General features: G+C 38.4%; 1 protein-coding gene across 1 annotated transcript in view; it reads left to right on the top strand.

The window, feature by feature from the left end:
• The first annotated feature begins 272 nt into the window (after window positions 1-272).
• Window positions 273-12,442, top strand: part of ush2a (Usher syndrome 2A (autosomal recessive, mild)) — a 227,024-nt gene continuing 214,854 nt past the window's right edge. The window contains exons 1-5 of the mRNA XM_080885054.1: window positions 273-347; window positions 1,144-1,642; window positions 2,179-2,393; window positions 2,612-2,830; window positions 7,640-7,805. Of these exons, the coding sequence (XP_080741180.1) occupies window positions 1,169-1,642; window positions 2,179-2,393; window positions 2,612-2,830; window positions 7,640-7,805 (1,074 nt within the window). The 5' untranslated portion in view covers window positions 273-347; window positions 1,144-1,168. The remainder of the gene's footprint in view (window positions 348-1,143; window positions 1,643-2,178; window positions 2,394-2,611; window positions 2,831-7,639; window positions 7,806-12,442) is intronic.

Genomic DNA, 12,442 nt, shown 5'->3' with positions numbered 1-12,442 from the left:
GGCCAGATGGCAGCTCGCGGTAATCTGCTTAGCAGCGCGCGCCGCATGTTCTGAATGAGAGAGGTAAGACAGAGAGGAAAAAACAAAACAAAAGCGGAGCTCTGTCAAGTTCAGTTTTTGGTTTGGCTTTTTTCTGTTGAACTGTAACAGGCAAAAAATAATTCAAGTCATGTTTGGAAAGGACTATTTTTTCTTCTGGAGCGGCGTCTGTTACCGCTGACAGACAGGTGTGTGGAGGAACAGGTAGCTTGTTTTGTACGACTCATGTCAGAGCAACAGGTTGAATGTTTGTTGGCGCTGCACTTGTGATGGGGAGAGAGCTTTGTGCGGGGAGTCCGCAACGACAGGTAAATCTCATAGACGTACCACATATTTTAGGCTGTTATCTGCATAGGTTTACAAATTTGCGCAGCACATAGTCTTGTAGGCGGTTTTAGATAAAGTGTAAGCTTTTCTATCTCCTAACGGATAGTATAGATTGAAGCCTGGACCAAGTAATCTAACACTAGAGATGACTGCACTGCTGGCCTCTTTTTGTGCGTCTAAATGCGAAATTGAAGCTGCTAAGTATTGTAATGAAGAGAGCTTTCCGCTAAGCCTCAATTTCCAACAAACTTGTGTGAAAGCCCGTTTGGTTGGATAAAACCTGGGAGCCAGATGCCAAAGGAAAAAGGGCATGTTTAATTCAATGGGAAATGAAGAAAAGGAAAAAGCAATGTAGCAGTATCAGCTGAGCTGTGCCTCCATCAAGCTGTACATGATAGTGTAGGCTTTGGCTAGGGAATAGCCTGCATGGCATTTCACTCTCCCCAGATTTGTCTCATGTTGGATTTTGGTCTGACCAGGTCTCTCTTTCCTTCTCTCCTTCTCTCTTTTCCCTCTCTAGATTGTAAAATCCTACCTATCATGTGAGGGCTTTGGTTACGGTTTTTGTGTGCATGTGTGTGTGTGTATATGTGTGTGCCTGTGAGGGACAGTGTAACAGAGAGCTAAGAGTCATAGCTTCACCCCAGGAGCACTGGCCTGTAAAAAAATGTTACTGTTACCCTTAAAGCATGAAAGCATGACAGTCATCACTTATTCAAATCCTGCTAGAACTCTTCCAAAAGAAATCCAAATTCAGAAACATCTCTCTGCCTGCAGGAATGTTCCAAAGTCCAGACCTGAGATGCTGGATCCCTCGGAGAAACTGATTCTGGAATGTTGTGGAGCGAAAGGCCTGAGATGGACTGAAGAGAAGGGAGACTGGAAAACAGAGGCAGGGGCGAAGGGAGACAATGTGCAAAGGGAAAGGCAAACATGGGGCATAGGACACAACAAATGGAGAATGAACGGAGGTAGAGAATCACTTCGTAAGTTATGTAATGACAGCAAGTGGGGAAATAGAAATGATATGCACAGAAGTTGGAAGGACAAGACAGATGCCTCTGGGATGTTGTCAGTTGCAGAAAAAGAGGGCGAAATTGCACAAAGGGAGAGGGAAAATAATCTCTGGCCTATCTTTCTGTGGCTGTTGTCCCTGAAGAACATCAGTGAACAAAAGATGAAAAGGCAGAACATCATGAGGATGAGGTGGCGTCATATTCTTTTCTGGTTACCTCTCCTCTTCCTCAGCCTCTGTCCAAAACCTGCTTCTTCACAGGTAAGAGCTGCTTAAAGATTATCATTTCTGATTCAGATGCTGTTTAGAAGTCAGGCTAGGGTTACCCTAACCCATTAATAATAGTTCTGTCCAGGTAAGTTGAGGCACTGCTGCAGTGAGTCAAAATAAATCTGAAGAAAAAAAATTATTACATCATTATTAATTTCATCATGTAAACCTATGCTTTTTCCACATTTGTATCTCAAAACATCTTCAGATACATCATTTGCAAAGAGTACATTTTCCAGTTGAACTAATTCAAATAATATGCCTATATATTTTAATTATTTTGCTTGTAAAGGTCTTAATCTTGATAAATACATCACATGCAATTGTAAGAGTTTTCTATACAAAGTTTTTTGTGTTACATTGTGATTGATATTGTTATTATTTCTTTGAAGTAGATTCAAATACAGTATATGGCCTTACAAGTTATTATTGTATCCAAATGTTTGTGGCTGCAGTCCCCAAAGCTACAAAAACATGGCAAGACACCAGGATTAAAGGGATTATCAGACTTTCTCAATCTTTCACAGGGACACTTCCCACGAATGGAGAACATTGCTGCCTTTAAACCCGTGTCGACCTCGCCGCCTCGTTACACCTGTGGCTTTCCAGAGCGGAGCAGCTACTGTCAGTCACCTTCTTCTCAGGCTGAACTGCTCACATGTTATCAGGCCTTCTGTGTCCAAGAGTGTCCCTATAGATCCTCCACGCCTCCGTATGCTCCGCTGCTGCTGGCTGCACACAGGTAGCTTCATTAAGTTCAGAGTAATGTCAGGTATTTTATTAGTTATTTTCTGTCAAAACCTTTAAGGCAAAGCAAAATGAATCAATTAAAAAAATAAAACAATTGACTTATTTATTAAATTGTGTTAATGACATTACAATCGGTGTCTTGCTAATAACTGCAAGTTATTTGGTTTCTTAGGGAGAACATACTGACATGCCTGCACTTCATTCCATCAGGGGTATCTGTGTAACTGAAGACACTAACGACACTCGTCCTGGTACTCAGAGAGAAGCTGGAACCTCTAACAGTTTCGATGGGATTTCTAGTGGATCCAGCAGTTTGTTGTTTCAGCCAGGCCAGGATGGGTGCCTGGTCACTCCCCCTTCACAGAAACTTGGAGCAATGGGTTCCCTCACCTTGGCATTGTGGATAAAACCAGGCTCTGCTAGGGAAATGTGAGTCTGAATTTTGTAAGCTGTAAGAATACAGTTGTCATTGCATAATTGGAGATAAGAATCCTTCTTTAAATCGAATCATCCACTGAGTACTGCTTTTGTTAAAATTGATTAATTATTAGTCTTATCATACAGTTCATTGTGCAGTACAAAATGTTTAGATGGCTTGACAGACAATGATTGTTTACTTCTTAACTCATAAGAAGCAAAAGACAGATGATAGCTGTGTGTGCATGTACATGGCAGCTATTTAATTGTGTGTGTGTGTGTGTGTGTGTGTTATCATATATGTTTTCTATTACTTGAGGTTTGGCTAATCTTTCAGTTGCATCATCCCTTCAAACCCTCTCCTTCTTCTGTAAAGTGCTGCAGTTCTGGTAGTTGTTGGAAACAAAAAAAAAATTTAGCAAAATGCATTAGGTTTTGATTGAAATGTTTTCCGTTTGATTGAAAGCCATGTTTACAGTCAGCAAAGAAGCCAATTAAATCAGGTGGAAAAAAGGAATTGGAAAGGCTAGTTCATGAAAAAGAGAAGCCAATCAGATGAAATAGAGGCAGAACATGAGAAGATGGCGTGGCTGTTTTCTTGACAAATCCTATTTAAAAAAAACAAAACAAAAACCTAAATGGTGAAATTTGTTTTGGGAAAAACACCATCACCATTGCAGTAAGTCAGTAAAAGGACAGGTAGGTCTGTGCCCGATGTTCCCTTTGTATGATTGCAACAGGTGAAAAAGACTGAATATCTATTTGATCCAATTCAGGTTTTATTTAGATTGTTCCAAATAACAGCAACAGCCACCTCAAAGCACTTTATATTGTAAAGTAAAGATCCCAGACAATCAGACAACACCCTATGAGCAACCATTTGATTACAGTGGGAAGGAAAAACCTCCTTTTAAGAGGTAGAAACCTCCAGCAGAACCAGCCTCAAGGAGGGGTAGCCATCTGACGAGATTGGTTGGGGTTGAGGGGAGAAAGACAGGACAAAATACTAGGAATGGGTGAAACACACATGAATATTAAAATTTTATACAACCTCCTAGGACCTGGCGTCCACGTATGTGGACATCACATTTTGGGTTATTTAGACCAAAATACTCAATTTTTCTCTACAAGGGCCTGATATCCACTTACGAGGACATTATACTGCTACTGTTCTATCAAAATTTTAGACGAATACCCTCATTTGTGGCTCTTATTTTTCTTAAAAACAAAAATAAGGTAAAAAAAAAAAATCTGGTAATTCTTTGTTTTTACATTCATCAGGCCCCAATATGCCCAAATATCAAAGAAAAATTAAAAATGCATGTAGTGGAAGAGTTCGGGTCTTAGGAGGATAATGTATTTAAATATAGTCAATTATTAGTACTGGGTCTCAAATACTGTTATATAGCATCAGAGTAGTGCTACACTATCCTGTTGTAGCGATGACATATAAACCACTCCTTCTAGACCACTGTGAAGTTTAGTCAAAATGTATATATATGATGATAGTATGACATTAAATATGATTTACAAATATTTACATGAAAGAGAAAGCCCTGTGATATCGATCCAATAACAAGGAGCAGGTCAGGTCTGGTGAGATCAGTATAACCATCAGGAAACAATTAGCTGTCATGTCACAGATATGTTGTGTGTAAGAGACAGTGGATGAGAGTGTGCTGGTATGTTCCAGGCAAGGGTAGCGTGGTGCAGAGTTACACACTCTCAGATCAGCTTGCAATCACATACACATGCACACACTCACATAGACAAGGCGCTTGCCCACACTCAAAGAGGTCAGCTGGCTTTACTCCGCAACCCTATCTCTTCCTACATACAGCAACACTTAAGGCAGGTGATTTGAACAACATGGCATGTCAAGAAATTGAAAGTAAGCTAAAAAAAAAAATACATAATGCCTTTGTTTAAATTCAAAAATTTAGCTGATAAAGCAGGACTAAATTGATTTGGCAGTGAGCTGTTTTTACACTGTCAGACTAGGGATGGACAGCTTAAAATAAAAGTATCAAACTAAATTCAGCTTCAGTTGCAGAGAAACCATCTTATCTTAACTGTAAAAATGTAGTGTCTGCATTAACCACAGGTTAACAAAATTATGTTATGCTAGTAGTGGAAAATGCAGCCTTGAGTTGATGGGCTCGGTCTCACGTTTGTAGTGTTCAAATGCATCTGACACTCAGGTAATGTCAAAGCAATAAAAAGCTTTACATAACTTTATTATATAACTACAGTAGTATTCAAAAGACTTGTAATATTAATTTATCTCATCAAGAAACATAAAATGATCTGGTGAAGTGTCATTATATTGTTTTTTTAATATGATCAGGAACAGTTTGCACCATTTTCACAAACAAGGACAGGTTTCCTGTTTTGTGGATTACTTGGAAATTTTGAGTGAGCTGTTAAGAATATTTGGAGATTTCCAGACATACTGCATTCACTTATTCAGCAGTGTACCAAAAAGATAAGTGTGACCAGGATCTTTACACTAGTGATAGCTCTGAAGGAGCTTTAGTCTAACACCAGACAGGCTACATACATGTTGTACAAACTCTGTGGATGTTCAGTTAAATGTCAGTGTCTGTTAAGTTTAACTCAGATGGAGAATCATTCAGAGATCAAATCTCTCCTTTAAATTTCACGCTGTGATTTTTGTTTGTGAAGTTGTCTGTCTCAGGATTCAAATGACAGACAAGTCTTGTCTTGGTCTGTGGAACATGACACCTGTATGGCTGAATGCAACTGAATGGAAGTAATATCTCCCCCCCTTCACTCACTCTTTCTCTCTCCGTTGCTCTCTTTCTGCTGCTGTCGTTGGCTATCATTCTTTTGTAGTAGAGATGATCATGGCTGCCATCAAAGAAGCCAGATGAAAGGAGGTCTCTATCCTCACCTCTGTCCATCTTTCCTCACCCCACTCTCTGTGTCCCTCCCCCTCTTTGTGATTTCACATCCCTCCCCTCTGAACAATGAACAGACCCAGCCACCTGTTCTTCCAGACGATGGTTTTTACAACACTGTGGCTTTGCTTTATAGAAACAGATTATGGTGATAGTAGTAGCAGTGTGTATGTTGAGTATTGTGATGTACAGTTAGGTACATAGGTATTTGGACAGCGATGCTTTTTTTTCCTCCTCTCTGCATACTACCAAAGTGGATTTTAAGTCCAGCAATAAAGATGTGATTAAAATTCAAACTTTCAACTTCAACAAAATGTTGTAATAACTATTCAGGAATTCAACCATTTTTAGACAAACAAAAGGGCTGGACAAGTTGTAAAGATAAGGATTGTTTGTAGTACTTGAAAATCCTAGAAGTGTGGTACTAACTTGGCTATTGTAGAGTGTTTCTATGTCTTGAGAAACTCTTGGTTTGCTTTTGCAGTATGCCTACTTTTATTATCCATTTGCACTACAAATTGCTGTCCAATCGGTTTTGCAGCAGTTGGCTGAATCTGAGCCCTGCACACCTCAGAATTCATGCTGCTACTTCTTTCAACAGTCACAACCTCAATAAAGAACAGTGATCCAGTTCTACTGGCAGCTATACATTTGACATGTAGTTGATAAGATACTCCTAAACTAATGTAATGTTATCTGTCTGAGATTTTTTTCTCACTAGGTGTTTTTTTTTCTTTCTTTCAGCTTATTGACACTGACCTCAACTTTTCTTTGGACCTCATATTGAGAGCTTTAGTCAATTGCTACCAAATACAAGTTCCATCCTTAGAAATTCACTCCAGAACTTTTATCTGTTTAATTTGTCATTGAATTATGAGTCATGTGGACATGAAGTGGACATGAAATTGACATAAAACTGGTTGTCGGTTACTTGTCAAATTATTTTACCTCTGATAATAGGGGCCATGTATTTAAAATATTTGTATTTTGTTTTTGTTAAAACTCCTTCAATTAAAGCTGAAAATATGCACTCCAGATATCTGGATTGTCTTTATTAAAATTCACTGTGGTGGTCAAATGAGAAAATTACAAAATTGTCTTGTTATCCAATAAACCAATAGGTTGACAGTCTAAAAATTGCTTAATTTTAAGTAAGCATATAGCTTTAAAACAAAGAAGCAAACATTTTTTACTGGTTTTCTGAAATGTGTGTATTTTTTTCCCCACATATATCATTCTTAATATCAGACTGCTGCTCACATAAAATTAAGTTGGACTCTGTGATGTTAAGGTCAATATGTATGGCCAGTAATAATTGCATACCTTCCTTAATAGACACTTTTATGTGTGTGTTAAAGGAAAAGTACTTGAAATAATTTCTGACTCGTGTTGTACTTATAGCAATTTACCTATTGGTGTTTTTTTTTTATATTTGTTTTCTTTAGCCTGTCTTTCTATCTTTCTCTCCACAGAGACTCACTTTTATACCTACGTGCTTGTACAGACATACATTCAAATGCTCTTTTTCTCTTGCATGTACCTAACTGTGATTTATAGGGTTTCCTGCTCTGGGTTCATAAAAGCCATGATTTCCCATAAAATGTCAGTGATGGTGGTTAATATGACACGTAGAGAGTGTGTGCGTCTGCGCCTCAGCGTAGCAGCGGAAACCTTACAGTCATGTAAAATATTGATATTCCATGTGAAAATGTCAGAATGAGAGACTGTGTGTAGTGTTGCTCAGCTTCATGGGTGTTAGAGTCCATTCTTCCCTTTGTTTCCTGAGGTGAAGCTTTAAAATTCTTACTGCTAAATATTCATGTGAACCTTTTTGGACTGTCAACTGATGCAGACATAATTGAATCCTTTATTGTTTATGTGTGTTTTTTGTTTCTCTCAGGATGCTCCTGGAGAAAAGTTCAGAGCAGCGGCTGTTTTTTTCTCTGACCGTGTCTGGGGAAGCTATCATTCTGCGATATGGTCAGTCCAACAATCAGACTTCTATGAACAGCTTTAGAACAGAGGGCAGACTAGGACTGGAGAGCTGGACACATCTTGTTTTGCAGGTGAGTAATACATAGTTTAAGTATCCCCATGGTGAGTCGTGTTAAAGATGCTATGGTTGGACACTGTCAGAGGTACATGAATTTGATCGTGTATATTTACACCCAGCCCGCTTGTAATCATTCTACCATGAGTTTTGTTTGTAGCTGCAGTACTTAGGGCTGTGAAAGCGGAATTGTCTCTTTTTATTATAATCTGATTTTCTCTGTCATCCTCTGTGTCTGTTTTACTCTTTCATTCTCTGTCCATCTTTTTCTCATCCACTCTGTGAGCTGGTGGTAATTATACTGGAAAACATCTGTTTTGGAACAGCTGCTGGGGCCAGGGGCATACACATTACTTCAGACACACAGACACAAATGCTTTCCTTACACTTTCAACACAATATTTCAAAAGTCTATGGCCTGAATGAAAACAAAAGCAAACAAGCAAACAAAAAACAAAGCTGCTGAATTTTAGTTACTTAAGTTATTTGGGACTTTTTTCCGTGATTTGTACAATATAACAAAGAAAGTACAGTCTTGCCTATACAACTGTATCATTTTTATTTTACTTAAATATTTTTCTAATTGTTGATTCTTTTAATATTTTTTTTAGATAGCAGTACTTTAGTGCATGTGCTTTTGTACATAAAATTTGATGTATTGGTTGATAATTCTTAACTAAATACATTTGTCTAATTAAGTTATCAATATTTTTTCCCAGCTAAACTTGGCATCTATCGGTACAATTCAAGTGAACTTGTGAGTTTCTCAATGCAGTGCCTTTTTCTGTCTAAATATTTTACATATATATGTACTGTGTGTTTTCTTTGGGTTTCTTTGGTTTTATTCATTTTTATTTCTTTTTTCCACACTATGAGTTGATGTAAGTTTTATATGAAGTAGAAATTTTAGGAAACATTCAGTAAGAAATACAAGGTGGTCTGGACAAAATGAGGCTTTCATTAGCACTGATCACACTAAAATGGCAGGTAGTGAAGTGGAGAGAGTTTTGAGGCCCCAAATGGATCCCTATGTGTGTTGATGTGAGTGTTTCTGGTCCGTTGAAGGGTATCATTTTACAGATTACTCCACTGGACAATCTCTCTCTTTCAGGATCTCTGAATAACACTAAGGCTAGTGTAGGGGGAAAATATGGTTAACATGGTAAGCCTTAAATTCTTGCAACCTAAGTTGTATTTTTTTTCTGTAAAAACAGAACAAAACACAAATTTTAACAGGCATTAGTAGAATTTATCCTGTTAGCAATATGATCTGAAATTTAGCTGTTGAGTACAGCTGGCATACATTTTAGGCAATCCAGGAAAACATCTTCAGACATCAGATAAAGGCCTCAGATGTCTGACCATAAACAAAAAAGCATAACTTTTCCCATCAAACCTCCCATCAGACCTTTGACAAAACAGCATCAGACTAAAAACGGAAAAAAAACGCATCAGGCGATATAGTCTCAGAAAAAATGCATCAGACTAAAGGGTCTCAGAAAAATCAGCACCAGATTAAAAAGGTCTCAGAAAAAGCGACATTGGACTAAAAGGTCTCAGAAAAAAAGGGCATCAGACTAAATAGGTCCCAGAAAAAATGGCATTGGACTAAAGGTTCCATGCTTCTGACTAAAAGGTCTCAGTCAAAACGACATCAGGTTAAAAGGGCTCAAAAAATGGCATCAGATGATATGGTCTCAGAAAAAAACGCCATCAGACTAAAAGGCTTCAGAAAAACCACATCAGACGACACAGTCTCAGAAAAAAGTGAGAAGCTTCCTGCCAGCCAAATTATTTTCCAAGTGATCAGTGTGCGAGACTGGCAGAACATGGCTGTGTCCAAATTCAGGGGCTGCTTCCTTCAAAAGCCACATTTGAAGACCGATTATGTCAGAGTGAAATGATGAAAGCTGTCCAGTGTCATCCAAATGTGGCCAACAAATGCGTCCTACTTTCCTCAGTTTTGGAGGATGGGTCGCACTTATGCTTCGTCCTCCCTATACCAGGATTCATTGCAAATCAAGGTTGAAGGAATTTTTGGGGAAAAATGGTGGATGGTCAAACGAAGTGGTCCAGAAATAAACTTTTAAAAGTAAGTGCTGAGTTTTATCGCCCTCAAATATTCAGCGGAACAATTGTGAGTATAACAAAGACTCACTTTCGGCCAAGTTATGTGACATTACTGATATTGCCACTAAATGTGGGTTAGGTCCTCCATGATTTGGTTGGTTGGTCAGTTAGTTTGTTAAGTTAGTTTCTGGCCAAGCTGAGTCTGTTTGGCGATGTGAAGCCAAATGTACTTAAAGGTTTTGGGAAAAAATGAGCAGACAGTTCACTTTTGACCTGTAGATTTTGTTAAGGAAACAGACAGACTTAACCATGACATGCGGAAGTCATAGTTACATGAGCTCTCATCTTGTAATGAGCAACTGATAATAAGACAGACAGTAAATGGATAAGTCCTCATTTTGTTTCTGCTGTTTTTGGCATGCTTATATTATACAACCTGAGACCGTTACCTTTCTTATAAAGCCCAAGATAGGATTCTGTCCTGTTTCCCCTTTTTTAGTTTTTTTTTTCTCTCTGATATATAAAATATTTCCATGTAATTCTAAGAGAAAATTGTGTTTTGATCTGATAGTTAACAGATATTTAACAAAGTTATCTGATTTTGTTGTTAAGTGGCATGGTTAATTTCCTTCCGCAAGTATTCAGAGTCAGGAGAGACTGAAAAACCCACCAGTGAGAGGTGATGAGACAGAGGCTTTCCACCCCTGATGAAACAGCCGGAAAATTCAGCAATGCGAGGAAGATGATGAGGAAGAGGAGCCAGCAGCAGCTCAGAGAAGATGAGAACAAATAGCGGTTCTCTGTAGTTTAGAAAATGGTGGAATCATTTAAAAGAAATTCTAGATGTTTGTTTCTTGTTTGCAGAGGTATCGCCAACACAAAATATAACAGCTTCATTCAGGGAATGACAAAAATAAATTTGTGATGAATCACTGATGTTTTTCCTGCAGGAAAGGACAGGGGAAAGAAGGAAAAATAAAGGCAAGCACAGACAACTTTGACAATGCTTTGATGTATCCAGAATATATTTAGTTAAAAAATGTTCTTAACGAAGTGGGATTGTGTTGGTTTTAGTGGAAAACGTATGCAGCTGACTTAAATAAAATATTCAAAAGAATTGCAAAAAGTTGTTTTTGCAGTTCTTGTCATGAAGTTGTCTAAGTATTTTATAAGGATGTCATGTGTCTGTATCCTCTCTCCTATTAGACCCTATTACCCAAAAAACATCAGCCTGTTTTAATGCTCTTATATCTTTAAAATCTTAAGAAAATTATGATATTGGAACTTTTCATCCAGTATAAGAATATTTACTACATCAGTTTACATTTCATTTTATTTGAAATCTACAAAAGGATCAAATCTTTTTAGTCTACTTTTAGCTGTTACTGTGATATTGCCCTTTAATATAACTAAGTAAAGCTTTCAGACAGTCATACAGGTATAAAGTAATATGAAATAGAAATAAATGCCTTAAATTTGAACTAAAATGTAATATTTGAGACAACAGAGTTAAATTCCACCACTGATAACTTTTTAATGTATAAAAGTATATATAATATAACATAAGACCTATTATATTTGTATCGTCAAAATGAAAAGAGACTAGTTTCATGAGCTACTCTAGAAAACTAGTTTACTAGCTAAAGTTAACATTACTGTTGGCTAAAGGGACTCAGGCCATGGCTGTGGCGTTCTAACATACACCTCTGATGAAACATCACAATTTTCTCCAATAAAAGTAAAATAAATTGCATAAAATAAAGACTTTCTCTATTTCGGTCGTCCACGGCTGTAGCTGCTACTGTCGCGGTTGCTAGGCAACAGGAGGTGCATTGTAGGCTTGGTTAGACCGTCTAATTTAACAGTCAGCTAGTCTTCGCAGGTCCTTCCTTTGCATTACCCGGCCTACTTAGACCAGTCCTTTGAAGGATGCAGGCCCTGACCTGATAACAGCGTCACCTGCTGGAAGCTTCTCTCTGAGGCACTTTTATCAGTAGCATAAACTCAGCCACTTACAACATCTCGAAACACCTTGCTACCATCCTAGCACCTCTTGTGGGGAACACCCCACATCACATCAAGAACTACACCGACTTCACCGACAAGGTCCAGAAACCTACCCTGGACCCAGATGAAACCATGGTGTCCTTTGATGTAGTCTCCCTCTTCACTTGCATACCTACCACGGAGGCAGTGGACACTGTCAGAAAACGACTACAAGAAGACGGCTCCTTGGAAGACAGGACCAACTTCACACCCGATCAGATTTGCACACTGTTAGACCTCTGCCTTACCACTACATATTTCAAATACAACGAGGGTTTCTACAGACAAAAACATGGCTGTGCCATGGGCTCCTCCGTGTCACCTCTTTTAAAGGGAGAGTACCCAGCCATTGGTACAGATATGTAGACAACACCTGGGTCAAAATCAAAACACGAGAAGTGGAATCTTTCACTGTGCACATTAACGCCGTGGATAAAAACATCAAGTTCACCAGGGAAGACACAAAGGACAACTGTTTGCCCTTCCTGGACTGCGCTGTGCACATTGAAGAGAATGGCAACCTCAACATTGAAGTTT

This window comes from Rhamphochromis sp. 'chilingali', assembly GCF_963969265.1.
Source record: "Rhamphochromis sp. 'chilingali' genome assembly, chromosome: 6".
In the NCBI taxonomy this organism is placed as follows: Eukaryota; Metazoa; Chordata; class Actinopteri; order Cichliformes; family Cichlidae; genus Rhamphochromis; species Rhamphochromis sp. 'chilingali'.
Note: the sequence above shows the minus strand (reverse complement) of the source record. Positions and strands in the feature narration are given on the sequence as shown.